This window comes from Solanum lycopersicum, chromosome 7, assembly GCF_036512215.1.
Source record: "Solanum lycopersicum chromosome 7, SLM_r2.1".
In the NCBI taxonomy this organism is placed as follows: domain Eukaryota; kingdom Viridiplantae; phylum Streptophyta; class Magnoliopsida; order Solanales; family Solanaceae; genus Solanum; species Solanum lycopersicum.
The window spans coordinates 62,136,533-62,163,093 of NC_090806.1; the positions used below are offsets into that span (position 1 = coordinate 62,136,533).

Consider the following 26,561-nt stretch of genomic DNA (forward strand, 5'->3'; position numbering starts at 1 on the left):
GTCTTTCGAGGTTTGCTTTGCTAGCTTCCGCGTTTACACCTGCTTATTTACGGTCCTAACAGAGTTCGATGGGTTGAATCTATAAAAAGAAAAATATACTCGTGATTCACGATTATTTATATGAAAATATAATAAATATTGAATTTCCTTTGCTATTTCTTATGTTTACGTCTTTATATTTCAAATTATTCCACCAATACTGACAAGCCCTAGGCCATCTCTAGGAAATTCATACAATTTTTTTTTTGTTGTTAACTAGTTAAATTGGCAGCCTTAAAGATTATTGTAAAATTCAAGGCAACTTCCTCAAGTACTACAACTACATTGTAACATCCCAGTCAAAGTGTCCTAAAATTTTATAAAATTTGACACATGAAACAATAGCACAATAAATTTTAGTACTATTGCAGCCATGGCCCATAAGCCATCATGTATTATAGTCAAAATGGGTCCTTTTCCAATTTGTCTTGATCCCAAAATCCCTTTGTAGGTAAGATGGTTCAACAAGGAACTATGACTCTTAAGGTAGACTTGGACTCATAGACTTGTCATAACTCATAAAGACTTGGAATATAATAATTATTCATTTAAATTATAATTCTCTACTTTAATATCTTCTACTATAAATACCCTTTCAAAGCCTCATTATTTGTACATCAAACATTGATATTCATCTCTTCAATCTTTTGTATTCACATATTCTATTTATTCAATACACTTAGGAAAACACTTTACCAAGAAATTAAGATGGAGAACTTCCCAATTATTAACTTGGAAAAGCTCAATGGAGATGAGAGAGCCAACACCATGGAAATGATCAAAGATGCTTGTGAGAATTGGGGCTTCTTTGAGGTAATCATAAATTACATAAACATATTAATATGTTTGTTTCAATTTATCAGTCATACTTTTCTCTGTTTTAAAATTAATGTCACTTTCAATATTTAATAATTCGCATGACATGTTTATAACACAACAAGATATAGGTTACATTTTGATACATTATATATAACTTCTGTCACACGACTCAAAAGTCTTTCTTAATTTCTTGAATTCAATGATCGATCAAACTAAGACACGTAAAATGAAACGGGGAATAGTAATTCTGTTTGCTTATGTGATCATTGTAGTTGGTGAACCATGGAATTCCACATGAAGTAATGGACACAGTAGAGAAAATGACAAAGGGACATTACAAGAAGTGCATGGAACAGAGGTTTAAGGAACTAGTGGCAAGTAAGGGACTTGAGGCTGTTCAAGCTGAGGTTACTGATTTAGATTGGGAAAGCACTTTCTTCTTGCGCCATCTTCCTACTTCTAATATCTCTCAAGTACCCGATCTTGACGAAGAATACAGGTACATACATGTGTCCTACATATTGCGTATATAATAAATAAACACAAAATTTAAGTTATATACGCTGACAGTATAACTAATTATAATGTTGTACCAAATGATGCAGAGAGGTGATGAGAGATTTTGCTAAAAGATTGGAGAAATTGGCTGAGGAGTTACTTGACTTACTCTGTGAAAATCTTGGACTTGAAAAAGGTTACTTGAAAAATGCCTTTTATGGATCAAAAGGTCCCAACTTTGGTACTAAAGTTAGCAACTATCCACCATGTCCTAAGCCCGATTTGATCAAGGGACTCCGCGCTCATACAGACGCAGGAGGCATCATACTTCTGTTCCAAGATGACAAAGTGAGTGGCCTTCAACTCCTCAAAGACGAGCAATGGATCGATGTTCCTCCCATGCGCCACTCTATTGTGGTTAACCTTGGTGACCAACTTGAGGTACAAGATTCACTAAGTGTGTGTGTTTTTATCACTATAACTTAGAAGTAGTAACTAAAAATGGTATTAATGAAATGTTATAAAAACAGGTGATCACTAACGGGAAGTACAAGAGTGTGCTGCACAGAGTAATTGCACAAACAGACGGGACACGAATGTCATTAGCCTCATTTTACAATCCAGGAAGTGATGCAGTAATATATCCAGCAAAAACTTTGGTTGAAAAAGAGGCAGAGGAAAGTACACAAGTGTATCCAAAGTTTGTGTTTGATGATTACATGAAGTTATATGCTGGACTCAAGTTTCAAGCCAAAGAGCCAAGATTTGAAGCAATGAAGGCAATGGAAAGTGATCCAATTGCAAGTGCTTAGATCCCAATTCAATTAAAAAAATTGGTGTTTGAAAAATATATTTAAATATAGCAATCTATGTATACACATTATTTGCTCTTCTTATGTATGGTAGAATAAAGTTAGTATTAAAAAAGATTGTGATTTGCTGCATATGTATCAAAAAGAGTCCTAATATTTGTATCTATAAATAAGGTGCCTTCTAGTGAAATTATACAAATAATAATTTGGAGTGTATTGTTCTTTCTCATGTAATTTAACTTTTAAGTATCTTACTTTACAATATACTGTTCACTTATTGAACATATTGAGTGATATATTGACTCAATTTGTTGACTAAATTTGAAAATTGACTAGAAGAATTTGATTGTCAACATATATACAATATAAGTTTCTCTAAAATCAGAAGAGGAAAAGGGCAAAGAGAAATAAAAAAGAAGTAGGTAAGCTAGATGAGAAATTATTGATCACGTGCTTTTAGGTGTCCTGGTATACTCAAGTAGTTTGGAAAATTTGTCCCATTAATTAGTCTGATTCAGAAAATACTATGGATGTTGCTATATTGTGAAATGGTCGTTATACTAATTCTAAACAATATTCTAATTCTATTAAGCCTATAAAATTATCTTTTATCATGTGACGATTTATACTCTTATTTCTTTCATCTTTCATAAAGTTTTGTGAATTTTTATTTACAATTGAAAAAGAAAAGAGAAAAAAAGATAGTTATGTAGGCTATACAGGTAAAGGTTATGTCAAGCTAGAATATTTGATTTGCATATCAAACAGGTTTACGGTTCCAAATCAAGTGTACCACAAAGTTATCAGAGGCTTTAAATGACACCCTTGAAACTCAATGAGACTGAACTAGGCACCACATCGGTGATCTGAATCAGTATAGAAATATTGTGTCATTCTTTACTTTTCACACTTTACCTATTTATATCCTAAGAAACTAACATGCAAGAAAAGTCGACTACAACAATTTTAAGGCAAAAGGGTCAAATGGACCCGTATACTTGTATGCATTTGAATTGTGAACCCTTCTACTTAATTATTTGTCAACTAAACTTTCAAACGCAATTGAAATGAATTTTTTGAACTCCTCTAACCATGTGTGTAGGTCACTCTTCTTTACATAAGGACATGTCATATCAACATCAGATATATAAATGACATGTCATAATTACTTTTAAAATTATTAATCAAAATTCTTTAATTGAAGGTAAAAATGATTTTTTAAATTTTTTTTTAGAAAAATAAAAATCCATACATTCTCTCCCACTCCCACTGTTTCACGCCAAAGCTAGTGCCGCTGTCGCCATTTTTATCGGCGAAACCACCCATATCTCTTGCCTTTTATCTCCGTTGCACATCATCATCATTTTTATTTCCTCATCCAACCTCCCCAAAATCAAAAACATAAACACATTACCACTAAATCTGGCCAAACACCATTACCATTTTTTAATTTATCTCACCATTTTCGCCACCATGATTAGATCATTGCGCGCCTCGTTCACTTCTCCGCTGTAACATGAACTTTGGCATAACAATCCTTTGAACAAAATTAGGGATCAAAAACTTGATTTAAATATGTTCTTGTGTTATATTGTAGTCTAAGTAGTTCCTGCCAAAACTATCAGCACCTTCACCAAAGGTTAGAAAAGTTGCTACTGCTTGTGGCTCTGCAACCGCACCTCTTTCTCATTCCACTGCATATCAGTGGTTTCCGGCGAGCATCGCCAGCGCCGCTCTCCCCCTTCGTTGGTAAACTAGTGGACTCAAGAAATGTTAAAATATGCTAAATAGAAGACAATAGATTGTGGAAAATAAAGAAAAACGAGTGGACATTGCTGAAAAATAACTTTAATGGGTGAAGAAGAAGGGATTCTTTAATTGATTATTTTTAAAACAATTATTTCTTTTATAATTTTTAATATTTTAAAGTACAAATGTTACTCACATGCTTAAGAAGTGTGTGACTACACGTTTTTGTCAACTCACGCATTCTAACGCCACTTAAGTTTGGTCAATGGTCAAAGAGGCTTGTTAAATTGTGTTTTATTGAGTATAAAGGTTCAATTGACAAAGATATAAGTAAAATGATTCACAACACAAACACATAGTATAGGGATCAGCAAACCATTCTGCCTAATTTTATTTCACCCCTCTCTTAAAACTTTCAGACAACAAACATTGATGTAGCGGTTATAGATGGTTGTGGTAACCTACTTCAAGCCTTAGATACCTCAATTAATATGTTGGGAAAACCATCACGCTAAAAATGCTAGGAAAAAGGACTCAACAAATGTGTAAGTCTTGTCCAATGCAAAAAAAAATCTGAGGGATATGGTACTACAAATTAAAAAAACCTATAGTTTCATGGACGAGAGGAACTACTTGTATTTCAATGGTAGCGAATTGACCCAACTCAAATTGAAATTGAGATTTTTCAAATTGAGAAAAATTATTTATCCCAACTAATTAATCAATTATTTTTTTAAAAAATCTAACATAGTAATATAATTATTTTGAAAATGGACTAGTTATTCCCTATTAAAAGATAAACTACTTATTACACATATATTAGTATCATATATAGAGCCGTCAAAATGGACTTAATCTATGGGGCCAGGCCAACGCAACCCGTTATAAGGTAGAATTGAGATAAGATTATTCAAGCCCCTTTAAAACTAGGGCTTGTAAACCTAGCCCATGTAAGTCATTGACCATTGATGCTTGATCAGAGGTCGGCTCATGGGCCAAAACTATTTATTTTAATGTAGCTTATAGAAATTTCACTAGTTTATGAGTCAATAACTTAGATGCAAGCTATTTGTAGTAGTACGAATCTTACTAGATTTTGGTGTGTTCAGAGACATGTATCTCGGGACATATAGAGTCAAAATTATGCGTAATTTATTTTAGATATACTCTATCCAAGTAGATTCGCATATGCCTAGGATACATTGATGAATCCCGCGCCTTCGCCTTCCTCCCATCTCGCTTGCCACATTCTTATCTCGTTCACATATGTGGAAGCATCACACCAGATATATCTATTTCGCGTATCTAGTATTCTAGATACATGCTAATCACACTATATTTTTTATAGTGTTATTGAAACAACACCGTTATTTGTCATATTTGATTTGAAAATCTTTTCAATCTTGATGTCATAAAATTTTAAGTTTGAAAAGAAAAGAAAATTAAAAAAAGGGCTAGACCACCCAGCCCGCGGCCCTTCTAGAATTGAGTGAGGTTGGACATTTTCAGGTGCTTCCAAATGCAGGGTCAAGGCCTTCCCTAGCCCTTCTAATTCCTTGGTCCACGAGGCTTGGGCTGGTTGGGGCTTTGTTGACCCTTTTGACAACTCTAACCATATGTATTAATCTTATCTCTACTTTCAAACAATTACACATATTAGAACTTTTAATTTTTTATACCATATATTTTTGAAAATACAATTAAATACGTATATCCCTTAAAACTAGGATTGATTAATTATCTACTTAATTTATTCTTTCACTCCAAATCAACCACTCTCTTAGTTCTCCTCTCTCATATCTATCACTCAATTATCTCTCATATTTTTGAATTCAATATTTCACCATACAATTTCATTACAACAATGGCTAATCTACTCTTTTCTTCTCAAGATATCATCACAACGAAAGATGAAATCTCTTTATCATCGAAGTGGGTCTTGATGATTTGTCACTAGAAGAAATTGATGAAGTGGGTCTTGACTTATTGTCACCGGAAGAAATGGACCTCAATTTTTGTTATGTATTCCCATGGAACAGAAGGATCTAAGGGAGCATTGTAAAGAGTTTTTGTTTGCTGATGTTCTTTTGAGACTTTCTTTGGCCACTGTAACATGAATGTGATAGTATCAATATTGTTTTGATAGTCCTTGAAATATTTGTATCCATAAGTAGTAATCTTAATTAAGATTTGAGTTGTGTTCTTATTAATAGGGTCTTGTATATTAGAGTTGTCAATATGGGTTAGTCCACCCCCTCCGGGCTGACCCATACAGGCTTTGCAATTTTGAGGTGTCACGCTGGGCTAGCCCATTTTTTATATGGACCGAAAAATGTTTGGCCCAGCCCACAAGTGCATGGGCTACGAGCTTTGCCGGGTCAGCCCTCTTTTCTTAAAATTATATCTTTTTTACAATTGTTTTCTAATGATATAATAAAACCCAAAAATTATGATAATATTCCGTAAACTATGACCTATATAGTTATTTTCTAGAAATTTTAGAATTTTTTTAATTTATGTAGTAAATATTTCATAAACATAATTTATATTTAAATTGTAATATTTCATACTTTAAACATATTTTGAATGTAGACTCTTGTTATTTTTAATACTCTATTTTTATTTTTAATTAATATTCATTTGACCCGCGGGCCGACTCTATTCATATTTCTCAAGACTCACAAATCGAAAAACTTATTCAAGCCGAGCTAAAAAACTCTTTTCTTAAATAAATTCAAAAATTCTTAGTTCAATCCTATCAAATCACGGGTTAGACCAGACCGACCAAACGTGTCTAGCCCATATTGACGGCTCTAATGTATATGTATCCACCATTAAATCTCACTTACATAATTTTTGACAACACAATAACATTCATCATTGTTGAACCAAAAAGGCTCTAAATTATTTAAGAAGAATTTCAGTGGAATATAAAGTTTGTTGATTCTCTAAAAAATTGGAACAATTCGAATGTTATGAATTTCTTTAGGAATTGTTATATGCCTTAATTTCATTCTTAAATCATGTCTTTTAGTTACATCCTTATTTAAGTAGATTTAATTATAATAAGTATGTGGCTAATATGTATCAAAGATACATTTATATGAACTTGTCTGATTTGTATTTGCTTTTTATTTGACCACCTCATTACAACACAAAATAGAGTAAAAATCATAAGAAAAATGATCAAAGAAATTATGCCTTTTCATTAATCATGCATACTTGATACATAGAGTAAACAAATAGCTAGAGTAAATATCCAAATTTAGTTTCACTCACACTATAATTTACAGGGAAAATTAACATTTGAATTGTAAAATTGAGTTGGTTGCCAACCATCTGGAATGACATTTAGGGCAGTAACACTTTGCTTTGTTCCAGAAGTAAGTCTTAGAGAAAATGGAGGTTTTTGTGTGTTTGGATCAATTCCAACACTCCAAGTTGATCCAATCATTCTATTCATTGAATTCCATGTATTCTTCTTCCCTCCTGTTTGTATTTCAACTAACGATAGATCACCATCTCCGTCTACTGCTTCAGACACAACGGCGAAAAAATTAGGGTTTGATCCTTTATCTACCTTGAATAATATATTTCTGTTGTAATTGCATGCTACCCTGTAATAAAAAATAATAATAATAATATTAGTGTGAATTCCAAATTCGAAAATAACTAACAAGTAATTTAGTTGTTGTCAACTATATATATATATATATATATATATATACCTTTTATAATAAATCGGAATTCTTCCTGCTTTATGTAATTCTGCCTGTTCACCAGGTTTTGCCAATTTTGCGAATGCTATTCCACTAAAATCAAAGTGAACTGGATCATCATTGCATGAACCAGGACACTCATCAGTAAGCGTTACAGTTATTGGATTTCCTGAACAATGTGGATTCTGGGCTTCGTTGCAAAACACCTACATCGTAGTCATGTTAGTAAAATCATCGAGTTACGTATGTTAGGGGATTCAATTGAATCGTTATATATACCTGATAGCATGCACCACATCCAACACCTTGCTTAAAAAGAGCTTGATTTCCCGCCGTGATCATAGAATTGTAAGGAGAGTTAGCCACGTCGTTTTCTAGTCCACACGCTCCACCTACAACAAATTGAATGTATATATGGGGAATCAAGCCTTCACCAATAACATCAACGGCCTTATAGGATTGTATTTTAAATTCAAAAGTAATTAATTTTATGGAAAAACAAAAGGTAAGATGTAATATATATTACCACTTCCTGCATCTGTATAAAAAGTTGCAACAGCAAGTGAAAAACCACTTGGTTGACAAGAAGAAAATGTAACCAAATATGAGCAAAAAAATATAGTGATAATCCAAAGGGAAAGATTTGCAGCCATGACTATACTCTAAATACTTTTTGCTAATTGCTTATGAAATTTCATAATTGTTGGGACATATTTATAGCAAAAATGAAATCTGGGAGATTAATTAGAGTCAATGATTACATTAAAAGAAATTTATTGTCTTGGAATCTGGATTGAAAGTTTGGTACGTATTACCTCCGTCAACTTTTAATTGTCACAATTTTCTTTTTTAGAGTCAAACAATAAAAACTTTAACTAACATTAGTGATATATTTTTTCAACATATTAATATGCAAAAAATGCAATTTATAGTACTTTATATATAGTTTTTGAATATTAATTTCTTTTTTAAGAATATCAAATTAATGTAGTCTAATATAACTTTGAAAATTAGTCAAATTGACTTTCAAAAAATACAACATGACAAATAAAAGTGGACGGAGAGAGTATCATTTAAAAATAATTGAAGCTTTTCTATATCTGATTTATGAATATTTTCTCCTAGAAAGTAATTAAGAATGCATAAAATTAAGGAAAAATTAGTAAAGTAATCACAATTCCTAACTTAATTAGTAAAAACATCTACACTTTAAATTATTTAGTCAAAATGTCAAAATGTCAACATTCTAAAAATAATTTGTATCTAAATACTATTATTTGTCTCCCTTTTATTTCTCAAAACAGTCCAACATTAAATATATTCACTAACCATTTAGACTTCTAGACTTTAATACCATTAAATTTATTTCCATCTTTAATATTTTCAATTTTTTTTCTCTTTTACCATTTTCACTATTATTGTCTCTCATTGTTTTGTTGAATAAGAACTAATTATTCAAGTTCATATCAATTTGTTCGGATCTATCGATTAATTTAAGAAATCTCCCAATACATAAAGGTATTTTCATAATCATCTTTTATTTTGCGAGATTTATAAGATTTTATTTTTGAAATAAAAAATTATGTTGAATTTTGGATTGTACGTATTACAATTTTTTCGTCATTTTTTTCGATTTTTATATTAGTTTGTTAACATACTCATCAAATATTTATGCATTTCAAAATTTTAGTATTTGAAACACTATTTTTATGATTTTATTTTCATATTTATGATTTAGTAGATTGTAATTTGTTGTAAGCCACATAAGCATCCATACATAATATATTGTTTGATTTTTTTTTGTATATTTAATAATTTCGAATTTTGCTTATAGGGTTATTAATTCACAAATAACACAGATTCAGATTTGAATTTGGTGGAAAGAATTGAAAAAGGGGAACATAGCAGACGAAGAAGAAAGAGAGTGTCAAAGAAGAAGGTTGCGAAATTATATTCATATAAGAATAATATTCATATTAATTTTTGTTTGTCAATTATTTTCTTTTACTCCTCAATTGTATTTTTATTAAGAACATTGTATTTCTTAAGCATAGATGTATCCTATTTTTCAACAGTCAATTTATATTTTTTTGGAATATTGTATTCTGATTATATCATTTTCACTATGTATGTTATATCATATAAATTTGTATTTCTTAAACATATATGGATACTATTTTTCAACAGTTAATTTGTATTCTTTTTAGAATATTATATACTAATTATATTGTTTTACAATGTATGCTATATGTTTTCCAGAATCCTGTATTCTTATTTCTTTCATAGTCAATTCGTATTTTTTTTAGAATATTATATCCTTCCTCAACAAATTTATTATTTCCACCAAGTATGCTATTTTCCCCAAAAATCTTGTACCCTTTCATAAATCATATTCATACATATTGAGATACATGTGTATATATACAATTTTGATCACCGAAATACAATTTGTAGTTTGAAAGAAAAAAAAATCAATTTTAATTTGAATGGTAAAGTGAGCACATAAAATGTAAAAAACATTGGTATACAATTAAAATGGAAACATAACAAAGGAAAGTTGATCTAATAGAATGAAAAAAGAGTTTTTTTTTTTTAAATTGTTAATGATGAAAATTTTAAGTGATATGTTCCTTCTCTAAAAATATTATCTCACTTTTTCATCATACTACTTTTTTGTATTTTATGTACAATATTCTAAATAAAAACTAGAATAAATAGAAATACGAACAAAATGCATATTGAAATGAATACGAAATACAAGAATTTTCGAAGAAACAAATAAATACACATGAAAAAAATATATGAATACAAATATGTTTCTTAAAGAACTATAGATTCATTTGGCAAATCTATTGGAATGAATACAAACTAATTAAAAAAAGGTTAAGATTATGGAGAAAAAAAAAGCACAAAGTTTGAGTTTTATTTGAAAATGTAACTGATGAAAAAATTAAGTGATCTTTACTTTTTTTTTAGATATTCCCTCTCTTGATTTTCTCCCTTTGTTATTAAATAATTCTACTCTTTTTAAATACAAACAAATAATAAAAACATAAATAAGATACATAACAAATTAAAATTTTGACACTTTTACTAAATATTAAAAATGTTGCTAATAAGCTCTCTTAAATATTAAAATATTAACATTTTGAAAAAATTTTCTAAAATTAATTTTCTTTAGTAGAACAGTCAATATGGCTAAGCCCGATCTAACTCATGATTTTATAAGATTGGGGCAAAAGTTTTAGAGCCCATTTAAAAACATCTCTCTTTAGCCCACTTCAAATAAGTCTGTTGGCATGTGAGGCTTGAGCAATGTGAGTTCTAACCTATCTGTAGATTAAATAAAAATACAACAATTTTCATTTATAGCAAACACAAAACTCATATTTGTATGCTATAACTATAGTTGCATAATTGCGCTCTACAACAAACTTTATCTTTGCTATGACTATTTCGCTATACATATATACAAAAGAAGGGGGTTATTTCATTATATATATATATATAAAAGAAGCTGGGTATCTCACTATACATATATACAAAAAAGCAATTGTATAATGCATATACAAAAGAAAAAATTGTATAATCTGTGTTGTATAAAGAGAGAAAGACAAAACATAACTGGGTAGAGAAATATCGTATTTGTATAATCACAAGTGTATATGACGAAAATATATGCATTTACATTTGTATATACAATTTTCTCTCGCTTTATACAAATACAAACGCAATGTATACATTTGTGTTTATATAAAGTGAGAGAGGCGAGCGAAATCAAGAAGAGTGGCGAGCGAGATCTGGAGAGGGGAACAAAAATTGATATACAAACAAAAACACATTTTTGTACATTTGTGTTTGTATAAAAGCGAGAGAGCGAACGAGAGTGGCAATGCAACACGAGAATGGCTAGCGAGATTCCACAAGGGAGAGAGGTCAAAATAGCAACAGTTTGCTATGAGGTACAATTAAATCAAACTATATTTATAACATTTAATTTGAATTAACAATATACAATTTTCCCATAAAAATAGTAAGTAAACAAGAGGAATTCAAACACAAAGTCTACTTAAATCATCATATATAAATATAACAAGTTAATATTTCTATTTAGTTAGTTATATTGTTATTTATCAATTTTTTAGTTTGCTTACTAACATCTCTATTGATTTTCATTTTTTTTTCCCAAATGGATAGTAAACTTTTCTAAAAAAATTATAAGCATAAGTTAAATTCTTTAGTATTTATGTGTTGAAAAAAATGTAATTCTCATTTTTCTTTTTGAGTAGAATATACAATCGCCGTTCACTTTTAATTGTTATACTTTTTTTTTAGAGTTAAATTATAAAACTTTGACTAATACTTTATGAAGTGTTTTTTCATCATATTTATATACAAAAAATTACAACTGATAGTACTTTTTATTTAGTTTTTAAAATCTAAATCTTTTGCTTAAAATATTGAATTGATGTAATTTAATTTAACTTTAAAAATTAGTTAAATTAACTTTTGAAAAACACAACATGACAAATAAAAATGGATAGAGAAAACTAGTAAGAAGCTTTTAAAAGAAATTATAAACATATAAGACCACTAAATTAAGCAATATGAAACCAACAAAATGCAGTGCTTCTCATTTTGTACGTGGACAAAATAAAGAGCTACTAATTGTGTATACATTGTTTTTTTTCTTCTTCAAAGAAGTAATAAGTATGTAAGACCATAAAGCAACATAAAACCAACAAAACTAAGTGGCTTTTCATATTTTGTGTGACAAAATAAAGACCTAGTTATTGCAATGGTCAATTCAGAATTTTAGTTCTATATGAGTGCATAATGTGGAATTTGAATTATTGTATTTTAAAAATTATGAGTACATATTTGTAGTACTTTTGAAAAAATTTATACGTAAATTTATGTTTTATATATGTCGAAGGTACCATTAGGTGTTCATATACAATTTGGATCGATTATTCTCATTGAAATCAAAATGACATTAGTTTAATTGATATTTTAATTATTAAATATTTAACCAAATCAAATTTGGTAAACCTTTATTAATTTGTTTGTTTTCGGTCTGATTCGATTTTATTTTCAAGAAATGTAATGATATTTTTTTCTTAAATTAATTGGTTAAGAATGTTTTTCTTTTTCCAACTTATAATCCGCTATTACCTTTTTATTGTGGTTAAAACTATTTTCTTTCTTTTAAGAAGAAAATGTCTTAAATGTATCAAAGCGAATAATTTTAAAAGAAATACATAAAAATAAATGAAGGTAAATCTCATTATTATAAATTTGAATAAATGAGTTTGGAATCGTGAATTTCGTTTAATAAAAAGGCTTAAAGTATAAAGTGCATTAGTTTAGAACGAGCTTATTTTATATTTGGTTGGAATAAAAATAGTAGAATAAATTATCTTGAAATTAGTTATTCCAATATTATATTGTTACTTTTATCATACATTAAGATTAATGAAATAACTATATCATAAAATAATTAATCACGAAATAACTTATTTATGTATCAATCGAGTCCTAAATAGATAAATCTTTTTTCCAAAGAAAAAATGAAGTTTGGTGGGGCAATGCACATGCATGAACCCTAAAAAGAGATGGAAAATATTCCTCCAAACTTGTAAGGCACTGCACAAATAACATGGGGCACCAAAGCATGTCTTGGAATTTTTGGCAATGCATGCATAGAAATTATAAAGTTTGTGAATGATTTTACTACAAGTTAGCCACATGATGATGAAAAATTTTGGACCATTGCATGTGACTCCTCTAGGCTCTATCCAAATTGAAGATTTTTCACTCTTTTAATAATTCCAAATTACTATTTTAAAATCGAAAATGAAGAGTGTTTACAATCTCAACAACTCTCTATCCTCTCGAAATTTAGAAATTTTAGCTAACCATGATTAATTAAGTACTTTAGTTACAATGATTAAAACTAAGTGTACTTAATGGAGAGAGAGAGGAGGCATGTTATAGTTAATCCACTATGATTCATGACCCTTTTATTAAACCACATAAATTGGTGGTAAAATTAAGTGTATTTATTTTATTTAATTTAATTTATAGATAGATAGATAGATACTCCTGCTTATTTTATAGTGATAATGATCAATAAAACTTTAGGTACTAGATTTACAAAATTCAAAACTAAAAGTGCAAGTGGACTAAAGAAGTTTTTTTTTTCCTGATAACTAAATAAACCTGACATATTTTATACATTATAGTTATCAAATATAATAAAAGTTTGAAAAAAATTATTTAAGTTTTTGAAATTCATCATATATTAACAATTTTCAAAATTCGTTTTCTAACATATTAATGATTTGCTATTTAATTAATATCAAGAGGTGCAAAAAAACCTTAGGCATGTAGTCCAAAGGTGGCTAATTCGTATTTTTCATGTGCATTGAATTTGACAACTTAAATTTAGATAGAGATTAACCACTTGAATTTTTTATTTCCTCTTATAGTATTGTACGATTACTTTATTTTTTTGAATAATTTTCTAGACAAAGCACAATATTTAAGTCATGACTAAAACGATTACGTTTACGTATTAAAATTATAAAAAATAATTATATCTAAAGGACAAAGCTTTAGATCGCCAAATGGATGTCTTGATGCACTTATATACTTTATTGGTTCACTTTTAATTGTCATATTGCACTTTTCGAAAGTTAATTTAAATAGCTTTTAAAATTAAATTAGATCAAATTAATTTGATATTTTAAATTAAAATTTTGAATATTAAAAAACTATACGAAAAGTACTATACTGTAATTTTTTTTTACAGATTAATATGATGAAAAGATACATAGTAAAATATTAGTCAAAGTTCTTATAGTTTGACTCTAAAAAAAGAAAATCGTGATAATTAAAAGTTGACGAAGGGAATAATTAGTTTGTTCTAGCCTGCATATTTCATCAGCTTAGATTTTATTAGCTGTACGAAATTCAACGATTAGTTAATTAGGTAAAGTTGTTGATTAACAATTAAATGGAATGACATAGCTAAAGTAACAAAAATATAAAATATGATACGTCGAAAATTCAAACGTCCTAGTCAAAGATAATTAATTAAGCCTAGATTTGGCTTAAGAATATAATAACTAGAACTCGTGATTGCAGACTCTATAATTACCTCAAATTCATTGTTAATTTTTTAAAATGTCAAATGCATTTCCAATGATCACATGGCCGCCCTCAAAGAAAATGACTTCAATAACAAAAAATAACATTAATAGTAAATAAATTAATTGAATTGTTATTTTAAAAAATCAATTAAGAGTGGTTAGCGTAATATACTAGGAAATTTTATATGAATCTCATAGTGTTAAAAGTTAATTACATCATATTTTTATTCTTTTTTAAATTTCAAAAATTCTTTAAATTTTGTGGAATTCGAATATATTCCAAAACATTTAGATACATCGCGTCCAATTTCAGATATATTGTTCAACCTTTTGATACATCACATTTTCATTTTAGACACAACACTCAACCGGTTCATTTTAGATACATCACTCAGCGTCCGGATACATCGCGTTTAGAAATGTATCCGGCTGAATCAACGCATAAAGTGATGTATTACGTCCCGATACATCGCGTATAGTGATGAGTCAGACCGTATCCAATTGATATATCGCATAAACTGATGTATTACGTCCTGATATATACATCATGTAAAAGGTGATGTATTCATGAATACGAGAGATTAGGGTATGTGTAACTTTTTCAAGTTATAAATTTTTTTTAGAGAATATGATAAAATAAATTATGTATTTATTGTTAATTTTTCCGATTTGATTTAAAAAAAAAATACAAGAGAGAGTATAGTGATGAAGCGGAATCTTAGGGAAGATTTCTAAAATTATGTCTCTTTTTTTATGATTGTAATATCGAGTAGCTCACAAGCCTCAATTGCAACTTCATCAGTATTTGTTATCTCCTATCATGTACTAAGTACTAAGTAACGTTTCTCATTTAGAGTTAGAAAAATAAAAAGCAATCACCTAGTGTTTTCGTTCAATTAAAAGATAGCTTCTACACGCCGTATGTTTTAGCAAACTTTTAGTTTCATTAACTCGGGAAAAATTTAGAAGACATGGAAGTTCTGCACTAAATTGCACTACAATTTGTGTAACAAGAAAAAATTAATCAAGTCAACGGATAGAAATTTCATATGAAAGATATATGGGGAGCGTTAAGATAGATTCGACTGAACTCAATAATTTTAGTTCAAATCATGCATTTTATTTTAGAATTTTATTTGAATACATACAAATAATTAATTCAGAACCAGTAATCTAAAAAGATGAGAACCGAGACTCAATAAGGTTCAAGTCTTAGCTTGGCGCCTATCGTGCAATGTGCTAAGTACAATCATGCACTTGATTGAATTTACTTAGAAAATTAGGGAACGATTTCTCACTTAAAATACATTTTTTCCTTCTTTTCTTTGATGATGCACTCATATTCTAAAAATTTTAGATTCAGTCACGTCCGACATTAAAAACTTTCAAGTGTGAGGCAACTTGGTCCGACTCTGAACCAAGAAATTTATAATAACAGATGAAACAATATCATCAAATTAGCTTTCACTAGAGCAGCCTCTTCAGACAAAGCCCTTTTTATATTAAATATATATATATACAGGTCAAGATAAAAGGGAAAATCATTTTTAGCCACCAAAAAATTGGTCATTTTCCAATAGTACATCTTTAATTAGCTCCAAAATTAATCCCACTTGTGTGTAGGGTAAGAAGGTCCAATAAGTAACTGTGACCAGAATTCTTGTAAAGTGGACTTGGACTTTGGGGGGTTGGGACTTGGGTGGGGCATTGTGAGACTTGGAATAATGTAAAGAATTGTAGGACCAAAAATAAGGTAATTAAATAGCAAAATCCCACTAGTTATATAATTCCTAAATTCTTGATTTCTTCTCCTATAAATACCCTTTCAAAGAATCACTCTTTTCTCATCAAACATTTTAATATTCATCTCTTCAATCTCTTGTATAATTCACATCATATAATTTAATTACCAAGAAAAATTAAGATGGAGAACTTCCCAATTATCAACTTGGAAAATCTTAATGGAGATGAGAGAGCCAAAACCATGGAAATGATCAAAGATGCATGTGAGAATTGGGGCTTCTTTGAGGTAATAATAATTACATTTCGCATAAACATACAACGTCACTTTCTATATTGAGTAACTCTGTAATTCCAACATCCTACCACATGACTTAAAAGACTACAACGTGACAATATTTACTTTCATAAACTTTACATCGAGTCATACTAAGACACATAAAATGAAACAGAAAATATTCTAATCTTTGTACATAGATGTTTTTTCTTAATATGTTCATGTGATCATTGTAGTTGGTGAACCATGGGATTCCACATGAAGTAATGGACACTGTGGAGAAATTGACAAAGGGACATTACAAGAAGTGCATGGAACAGAGGTTTAAGGAATTGGTAGCAAGTAAGGGACTTGAAGCTGTGCAAGCTGAGGTTACTGATTTAGATTGGGAAAGCACTTTCTTCTTGCGCCATCTTCCTACTTCTAATATCTCTCAAGTACCCGATCTTGACGAAGAATACAGGTACATACATGTGTCCTACATATTGCATATATAATAAATAAACACAAAATTTAAGTTATATACACTGACAATATAACTAATTATAATGTTGTACCAAATGATGCAGAGAGGTGATGAGAGATTTTGCTAAAAGATTGGAGAAGTTGGCTGAGGAGTTACTTGACTTACTCTGTGAAAATCTTGGACTTGAAAAAAGTTATTTGAAAAATGCCTTTTATGGATCAAAAGGTCCCAATTTCGGTACTAAAGTTAGCAACTATCCACCATGTCCTAAGCCCGATTTGATCAAGGGACTCCGCGCTCATACAGACGCAGGAGGCATCATACTTCTGTTCCAAGATGACAAAGTGAGTGGCCTTCAACTCCTCAAAGACGAGCAATGGATCGATGTTCCTCCCATGCGCCACTCTATTGTGGTTAACCTTGGTGACCAGCTTGAGGTACAAGATTCACTGAAAGTGTGTGTGATTTTCTCACTAAAACTTAAAAGTAGTACTCCTCCCTCTGTTTCAAAAAGGATGTCTAGTTTGACTTGGAACGGAGCTTAAGAAAAGAAAGAAGATTTTTTAATCTCGTGATTCTAAATTAAAGTTCTGTCAAATGTATCAAAACGTCCTTTAATCACATGATCTTAAACATGCCACGTGGAAAGTTAAAGTTTAAGTGTTACCAAAAAAGTGAAGGGGTCATTCTTTTTTCTAAACAGACTAAAAAGGAAATAGAGTCATTCTTTTTTAAAACGGAGAGAGTACTAAAAAGGGTATTTATGAAATGTTATAAAAACAGGTGATTACCAACGGGAAGTACAAGAGCGTGATGCACAGAGTGATTGCACAAACAGATGGGACTCGGATGTCACTAGCATCATTTTATAATCCAGGAAATGACGCGGTGATCTATCCAGCACCATCTCTAATTGAGGAAAGCAAGCAAGTTTATCCGAAATTCGTGTTTGATGATTACATGAAGTTATATGCTGGACTAAAGTTTCAGCCAAAAGAGCCAAGATTTGAAGCAATGAAGGCTATGGAAGCTAATGTGGAATTAGTTGATCAAATTGCAAGTGCTTAAAGAAAATTATTATGTTCTTGGAAGTTATACAAACGTAGCTAATTAAACACATAATTATACAAAAGATGGTGTATGTGTGTGTGATTGTTGTGTGGTATTTTAAAGGGTTCTAAAGCTTGTGATAAAAAATAATCTGATAAATGAAAGTTACTTTATAGTACAAATGATTGCTAGTGTCCTGTTCCTTTTTACAAGTTACTAATTTTTAAGCATTCTTAATTCACTGTTGAGAAATTCAGTATGACCAAATTTCAAATATCATTTGTACGTTGAAAATAATATTTTGTTTCAAATTTTAAAATAAAACAATGATCAAACGCCCGCTTATATTGTTGTTGGACAAGTGTATTATGAAAATTTTTATTAGATGAGACCAGGAACAGAGAAATTTAAAAAGGATTAGGTAAAAATGAAAGGAATGATGATCCCTTATAATTAGCCAAAGGAAAAATAGTTGCACATTATTGTGGAAATTGCAATAGACTATGGTCTATGGGTGTGTTCGATAGAAGGAAAACATTTTTTGATTTTCTCGTATTCAGTTGGTTAAAATTTTTGAAAATGTTTTGCATAAAAAAATAATTTCTTAAAATGACAAAAAAAAAATTCTAATAGAAATAAAGAAAATAAGTTTTTTTTCCACCTTCATTGTGTCATCCCCACCCCCAACCCCCCCCCCCACCCCCCTATTAAAATAGGTAATGTATCAGTATCCTTTCGGTTTACTTTTTATGCAAGAAAAGGATAAAACTTTCTTTGTCATCAACGTCTTTTTAATGATGAAAAAGTTAAGCCTATAATCTTGACCCATACTAATTAAACTAACATCAGTCAGAGTGTTGTAGAAATTTATAATTAAACATGGAAGTTGACGTGGGTATCACATAGTGGGAAAAATAAATTGAGTAGTGAGAAATAAGAATATAAATGAACTTCACTAATAAGATGAGTCAACTTCACTTCAAAGCAAACTATTCTCTCCGTTTCGACACTTTCAAATTTTAGAGATTCAAACAAGTTTATATTTCATCATAAATTATTTACAAATCTTTTAAATATTTTTTGACTGTCAATTATTAAGACTTATAGTACTTTTACAAATATATGAATATCATTTTAAAGAAGAAAAAAAGATAAAGAAGAACAAAGCTGATTTTCATTGTTTAAATTCTTTAACAATATTTTCATCAAGATCATCTTAACATATAAACTTTATGTTGTCAACAATGGCTACTAATTCAGCAGGTATATTCGTCATAAGACAAAATGAATGAGTCGATGACCATTATCAATAATCGTTTTCCTTGTCTTTTTTTGTTTGTTTAAGGGAGGGGCTGGGTGAAGGGACAGGGAATAACCTTTGTACATTCTGTTTTTCTTTTTATTATTTTCGTTTTGTGTTCGACACTCACACTCTTTTTAAAAAGGTATTTTTATATTCAAAAAGACTCGAATTCGAAACTTCTTATTAAAAATGAAGGAATACTTACTCTCTTCCCACAACATTCGACTTTTATTTATAGGAAGGAGGGAAATTATTCTGAGCACTTCATTCATAAGTTTTATGAATCCATTTATTAAAAATAATGATTAATATGAATATCTTATCACAATATTCATGTTAACTAGTCTTTTGGTTCCATATTATGTGGCATTTTTGAATTTCGATATTCAAACAAATTTATTTCTATTTATAATATTTTTATAGATCTTCTAAACATTTTAAATTATCAATTATTGCGACTTATAGTACTTTTCACGTAGCTTACGGACATATAAATTTTATTTCAAAAAAAAAGAAAATTTCACACACAAATTCTCGATCTAACTTAAACTATTTGATTCTACAGAAAACGAAAAAGTCTCATATAAATTAGGAAGAATTGAGTAATATAATCTAAGATGTTGAGAAATGATTTGCCATATAAATAATAAAATATAAGGAGTAATAATGTACCATTTTTGGTACAGCAAGGCTTAGCTCTTTTCCGGTGCAGATGAATAAACCGGTATTTTCTCTTTCAGTTGCTGCTCCGGGGAAAGAAGTTTCATTTGCTTTGGTAGTCTCGTACGTATTCTAAATTAAAAGATTCCCGTGAAAGGGCTGAAAAGGAAGTTCGAATGAAGTGAGAGCAATGACGTCTAGATACTAGAGATTAGATTAAGTAATCAATAGTTTCATTTAATAGCTTCGACCTACGATGAAATCGAGTTAAAGGGAAACATCACAACTAAGTTGGAGCTGAATAAATAGTTCGACAAAATTCTTCAAGTTACCCCTCGAAGATATTTCAATTGATAAATTCAAAATCTGAAGTTCTGCACCAACCTATATATCGTGAATTGATCATTTTACTCTTCAATCATCATCATCCGATGTCAACAACTAGAATTTTTAGAAGGCTACTATGAGGAAATTCCATCAAATGCAACATTTGCATATCATCATGGCACCTTAATGTCTCACAAATTTGTAATGAAGTAGAAAATGGCTTATATCATGCTAGTAAATTTAAATAAGCCGTGAGATTTAAGTCGAATACAGGATTGTATTGAAATATGCAAAAACTACAAGAGTCTCGTTTCTTCTCTTCTAACCCATTGAGCACTTGTTGCTTGACCTTCCTAGTTACAACATGATAGGCTTACAACATACTAATAAGTTACACAAAGATACCAGAAACCAGGTCGCATCACCGGTACAACTTACTTTCTAGTAGCCGCCTTGGTCTAATCATAGTTGGCAGGACGAACCTGGATGGAGAGAACCAGTTCTACTCCTGGTAGTTATGACAAATAACACTCTTCTCAACATTTGACAAAACGGTTTCTTTACCAAGTGATGGAATCTAACAATGAAATCTAAGCATATATCTATACTAAACACATTACAGACAATTCAAGGAAGCTGAAGCTAAGAGCTCTCCAAGAAGCAGATACTCATAAATCTTATTTAATTGATCTTGTGATGGAAAAAGAATGACCATTTCCTTCATTAACGACATGAACTTCTTCAAAAAGTCACCAACTCTTCCAATTTATTGAACGCTAAACACAGCAAAGAAAAGAAGCAGAATCCCTGTTTACGTGTACTGATTGATTGTTACCTCTTTGAACACGAAAATGGCAGTGACTGTTGTTTGAAGCTGGATGCATCAAAAAGCTCCATAAACCTCTGATCTGAGACTCTTGCTTTGGCAGCAGCAAAACGCTGGTACTCGTCAAACACAGAAGTTAGGCACCACTTCTGCAATTTTCTCAAGCATCCAACAAGGCAACCAGTTCGGTGCTGGAATATGGACAAAAAAGAAGTATAATTTAAGTAAGGTACTCTTACTTTGGAATTGAGGCTACAACATAATAAGTAAATATTACACACCTTCCCACGTTTGCAGTGGATTAACACCGGGTGATTTCGAACATCTGTGAGCAGCAGGTTAAAGACATAAGCACAGGAAGATAGAAGTACTAAACTCACTTTGATTAAAAGTTAGTATTGGCATTTGAAAGAGCATACCAATTAGAACCCCCAAAGCTTCACGAATTTTCTCTTCTGGAATATTTACAAAAGGTTCCTGAGAGCATAATTGTAAAAATCAATCACCAATAATTATTTTTCGTACAAGAACAAAACAAAATACTCTTCTCGGTCACCAACAGATGTGATCAATCCTTTAACATCAATGAAGTCCAATGAACCATGCCGAAAATCTTCTACAATATCTCAAATATGCAATGAACCCGGGGGAGAGGACCAAAAAAAGAAAGAACAAGATTATTTGAGCCCTTTTCTATATTTCCAGCATGATTTTAGTGACTGTTAAATGAGTTATTTTCTTCTATTTTTGAACCTTTTCTTACTAGCAAATTAAAAAACTACCAATTATTTTTTATTATAATCTCAAGATGGATTCATGGGCCATGTCGCATTGATTGCCGCACTAAGCAAATCTCAAGCCTGGAATAAAGTGTGACTCAAGCAAATCTTCAGTAACTCTTATAGCTGTTGATGAGGTAATAAAAACAAACTAAAAGGAAAGGAATCAGGTTCTTTTTTGAAGAATAATTTTTTACCAGATATGCGGGAATATAGAGTAGTCTGTCTCGCGATAACTGAGACAGACATTTGAGTTTTGACATTTTAGCTGGGACAAGAGAAGACTGAAACCAACAACCTACCTCACATAGCAACTGGCTGGTTAATCAAATAGCCATAGAAAGACAAAAAGAAATAGGAAATTTTTTGCTAACTTCAGCAATTAGATGTTAAGATAGAAAGACGACGATCAAGCAACACATGATTTGACCTCTGCTTGAAGATCCAAAAGAAACACAGAAGCTTTACCAATTCGTTAAATGAATGAAATGGAAGTCTGTAATTAAGTTTTAACTTTTAAGTGATTGCCAATGTGCCTTGTGTTTCTGCACCTAACCTTTCCATTGTCATGCTCTATCTCTCTTTTCACAGTGAAGAAGAAGACTATCCTGTTTAGTTAGTCCTGATAAAAATAGCTACACGAAAGTTGGATCCAATGAACCCAGATCACAACTCACAACCAGTTTGGAAGTATTGTTACTTCTAATTTATTGAAATTCATGTGCTCTATGCTCAAGCGACATGCGGAGAATAAGAAGTCCAAAATACAGGATAGGAACAATGATGTGGTATTAATTCTTCCAAGCTATAATTACAACTTAAGCATAATTCAAGTTTAAACATGACTAGACATGACTAAACCTTCTCAACGAGGGGTAAACTTAATGTTACTACAGATGGTTACTATGAGACATGCATAACCAACAGAACAAAAACTAATAGATACGAAAAAATCTTAAGCTAAGGTCACACGAGGCAGAGCTAAGAATACAATAATCGAGGTTTCCAGTTAATACATATCTTCTGCTTTCTATACAGATACAAGGATTACGAAACACATAAGTGTTGAGGTATACGAGTAGGACATAGAATCTTGAAGGTAGATACGGATAAAGAATACACATCTTCTTGAAGGTTGATTCGGATAAAGAATACGCATCTTAAAGTCAGTGCCTTCTAAAGACACTCCTAGTGGGCATAACTAAGAGAGGTAATTCTGGTGCCAACTAGGTGGTGATTTAAACAAGGATGTGACTGGAAAGACAATGTTTTGAGTTTTAGAAGTAGATTCTCGCAAATCAAAACAACAATCAGAAAAGGAAAAAAAAGAAGAATAAACATAGCAAGACTTGTACTGATTCTTTTCTAAAGTCATGCTTGTGGTTATCCTTAGATCATTATTTGCATCACTGGAAAGTAGTACTAATAATTAAATCTCAAAACTCTATGTGGACCATGGCCTTTAAGATCAGCAACAGCCAAATTCTAGACCTATCATCTTGAGGCATTCTCTAAAATACATTAAATTATTGTGCAGCTTTTCATCACAATCCGAACCCTTCACAAATTAATTTTCCTTAAACTTCTGAAAACCAAAAATTGACACGGTCATTTACTTCCCTCCTTCCACATGACTTGAGCAGAAGATCATCATACGATGAGGACAGAAAATGAATAAATCAAGTCTTGGAGAATCATGTATACTATGTACAGATACAAATAAACAAGCATCATATCATGTTTACAATACGGAAACAGAGATTATGTATTCTGCCGAAATTTTATATTCGAAAAAACTGTCCCGTAGTTCTCTTTTACAATGAACTGTAAATCCTTTCAATTACTTTTGTGCGTCTCTCACATTTAACCTTCATCATCTCATTTCTAACTTGAAAAAATGGCACTCTCTCCTCTCGGTCAAGTCAATTCATGAATTTACCATATTTAGCTTGAAATATTAAATGTGATGATTTTACTTTAACTTCAGATTTTATGCATATATAACCAACCGAATCAACGGAAAGAAGCAAATCTATCAACATCAGAGAAAATGACAAACGTACTTTGCTATTTTTAATTCCAAACTGAAACAAGCGAATATCATTTTCCTTGAGAAACTCCATGTTTGCTTCTGGATATGGCTCTGGACACAGGTATCTGTCAACAAAATAAAAAATCCCTAATTCATCAATTCTCGTCGAAATACTTAAGCTAAATAACTAGTACTATCAGAATAGTAATACTAATTAACTTACATAATAGAACGAAGTCCAAGCGTTTGAAGAAACGAGAAGTTATCTACATCAGGGAAACCAGACCGAAAAATGCCATTATCAACCATAGCGAAGTTAAGAGGAGGAATGAAAAAGTCTTCCTCGTTCTCATCGGCACAACTGTAATTAACTTCAAAATCATAGGGATTATCGTCGGCGGTTGGGACCGGTGAAAGCTTGATAGATTGCGGAGGAGGTAGCGGCTGAGAACGGTGATGCTGCCGCTCGACGACGGCGATTTCGATGGTTTTACACGTGTCAGCTGTGGAAGCAACGGTTGCGTGCTGTTTCATAGTGACTGAAGAGAGAGAGAGAGAGGGGGGTTTTTGAAAATTGAGTGGAATTGGAGATTCTGATACTACAGGGGAACTTTCTCGTTTTGGAACTTGGAATTTATAGGCGCAAAAAAAAAAAACTAGTCACTTTTTAGACGAGGGAAACAGTTTTCTAGGGGCATGGGGTAAATAGCGGGTGGGGTGGTTAAAATGCGCCATTCCACGGTGGCTGCGCAATGTGGACACTCAGTACACGTCAAATGGACAATGCGTATGCTTTTTTAAAAAAAAAATAAACTGATCATCTAAATTAAGAAAATCCACTCATTCAACTAATTTTTAAATTTACTTTTCAAATATTCTAGTGTTTATTACTCCGCAATAAATTAAAAAAATTATTTCAATTTATATCATATTTTTAAAATTTAAAATTTAAATAAATTTAATTTTGATCATAAAATTTTGGGAAAATTGTATATAATAGCAAACTAATAACCTAAATTAAATAGAATAGCTAGGGTTTGATTTAATTGTGCTCCATAGCAAACATTAGCTAAAATTTGCCAGCATATCTCTCCCAAAAAAACTCGCTCGTCACTCTCCATTCTCGCTCGCCTCTTTCGCTTTATACACAGAAGTGTATAATTCTGTTTCAGTTTTGTATAAAGTGAGAGAAAATTGTATATACACATGCAAAAATGTATATCTTCGTGTTATACACTTAATTATACAATTTACAAATATTTTACTTCAAATATTGCAGAGAAAAAGGCCAACGAATTATACAATTGCGAATTATACAATTGCAGTAAAATACAATTTTCTCTAGCTTTATACAACAAAAGTGTATATATATTGTGTTTCTGTTTTTGTATAAAGTGAGAAAAATATATATCTTCTTGCTATACACTTATAATTATGCAATATACATACATTTTAATTCGATTCAACTGTATGCAAAACAAATTATGCAATTGCAGCGAAATAGGCCAGCGAATTATACAATTTAGGCCAGCGAATTATACAATTTAGGCCAGCGAATTATACAATTGTATATGTATAGCGAATTATACAGTTTAATGTTTGCTATGGAGTGCAATTATGCAAACTTTGCTATAGCATCCAAATATGAATTTTTTGTTTGCTATATGTGAAAATTGCCCTAAAATTTTCATATATCTTTTAAATATTTTGAATTGTTAATTTATTATGATTTATAATATTTTTTATGTATTTTATAAATATATAAATTTTATTTTAAAAAATTTAAAAATTTACTATGTAAATTTTCGATCAAATTCAAACTTATTGACTCTGAAAAAAATAAAAAAACTTACATAAATTTAGAAGGAGTTAGAAAGTAATTACTTTATTACATAATAGTTTCATATAATTTATTCATACTTTACATTAAAGTGGGGTGAACATAGGGGTAAGTTATTATAGGGTTATGGGGAAGATGGTATGAGAATTTGACATATTAGAACTAGAGTGGGATAAGGTAATTAGTCAAAGAAATATGTACAGAAAAATTTGATTAGAATTTGATTAGAAAATTAAAAAGTGAAAAATGTATTTTTTGTTATAAATAAAATTATTATTTTTTATTTTTTAGTTAAAAGATATTAAAATTCAAAAGATAAAATATTTTGAAAATAAAATAAAATAGCATAGATAAAATATTTTTCTGATTAAATTTTAGCCAAAAAGATTTTTTCCCTATTATGAAATATCATTTACATATTTTTCTTTCTTCTAAAACACTAATCTTTTAAAAACTTCTATAGAGTTTTAT

General features: G+C 30.4%; 4 protein-coding genes across 4 annotated transcripts; 2 read left to right on the top strand and 2 right to left on the bottom strand.

Moving 5' to 3' along the window:
* The first annotated feature begins 651 nt into the window (after window positions 1-651).
* Window positions 652-2,426, top strand: ACO1 (1-aminocyclopropane-1-carboxylate oxidase 1). The gene is made up of 4 exons (NM_001247095.2): window positions 652-852; window positions 1,131-1,357; window positions 1,464-1,797; window positions 1,887-2,426. The coding sequence occupies exons 1-4, from the start codon at window positions 748-750 to the stop codon at window positions 2,166-2,168; spliced, it is 948 nt and encodes a 315-aa protein (NP_001234024.2). The 5' UTR covers window positions 652-747; the 3' UTR covers window positions 2,169-2,426.
* A 4,677-nt stretch (window positions 2,427-7,103) lies between these two features.
* Window positions 7,104-8,307, bottom strand: LOC101258471 (putative expansin-B14). The gene is made up of 4 exons (XM_004243813.5): window positions 8,163-8,307; window positions 7,916-8,028; window positions 7,646-7,842; window positions 7,104-7,534 (listed from the first exon to the last, which is right to left on the bottom strand). Exons 1-4 carry the CDS (start codon window positions 8,287-8,289, stop codon window positions 7,198-7,200), a joined length of 774 nt encoding a protein of 257 aa, XP_004243861.1. The 5' UTR covers window positions 8,290-8,307; the 3' UTR covers window positions 7,104-7,197.
* An 8,369-nt stretch (window positions 8,308-16,676) lies between these two features.
* Window positions 16,677-18,387, top strand: EFE (1-aminocyclopropane-1-carboxylate oxidase). The gene is given in 4 exon segments (NM_001246999.1): window positions 16,677-16,819; window positions 17,044-17,270; window positions 17,377-17,710; window positions 18,057-18,387. Coding segments are annotated over 4 exon segments (951 nt in total). The 5' UTR covers window positions 16,677-16,714; the 3' UTR covers window positions 18,342-18,387.
* Window positions 18,388-20,121: 1,734 nt separating this feature from the next.
* On the bottom strand, window positions 20,122-24,946 carry LOC101264534 (probable tyrosine-protein phosphatase DSP4). Its single transcript, XM_010325549.4, has 6 exons — window positions 24,474-24,946; window positions 24,282-24,375; window positions 21,859-21,916; window positions 21,721-21,764; window positions 21,449-21,630; window positions 20,122-20,445 (listed from the first exon to the last, which is right to left on the bottom strand). The coding sequence occupies exons 1-6, from the start codon at window positions 24,782-24,784 to the stop codon at window positions 20,424-20,426; spliced, it is 711 nt and encodes a 236-aa protein (XP_010323851.1). The 5' UTR covers window positions 24,785-24,946; the 3' UTR covers window positions 20,122-20,423.
* Window positions 24,947-26,561: the final 1,615 nt, after the last annotated feature.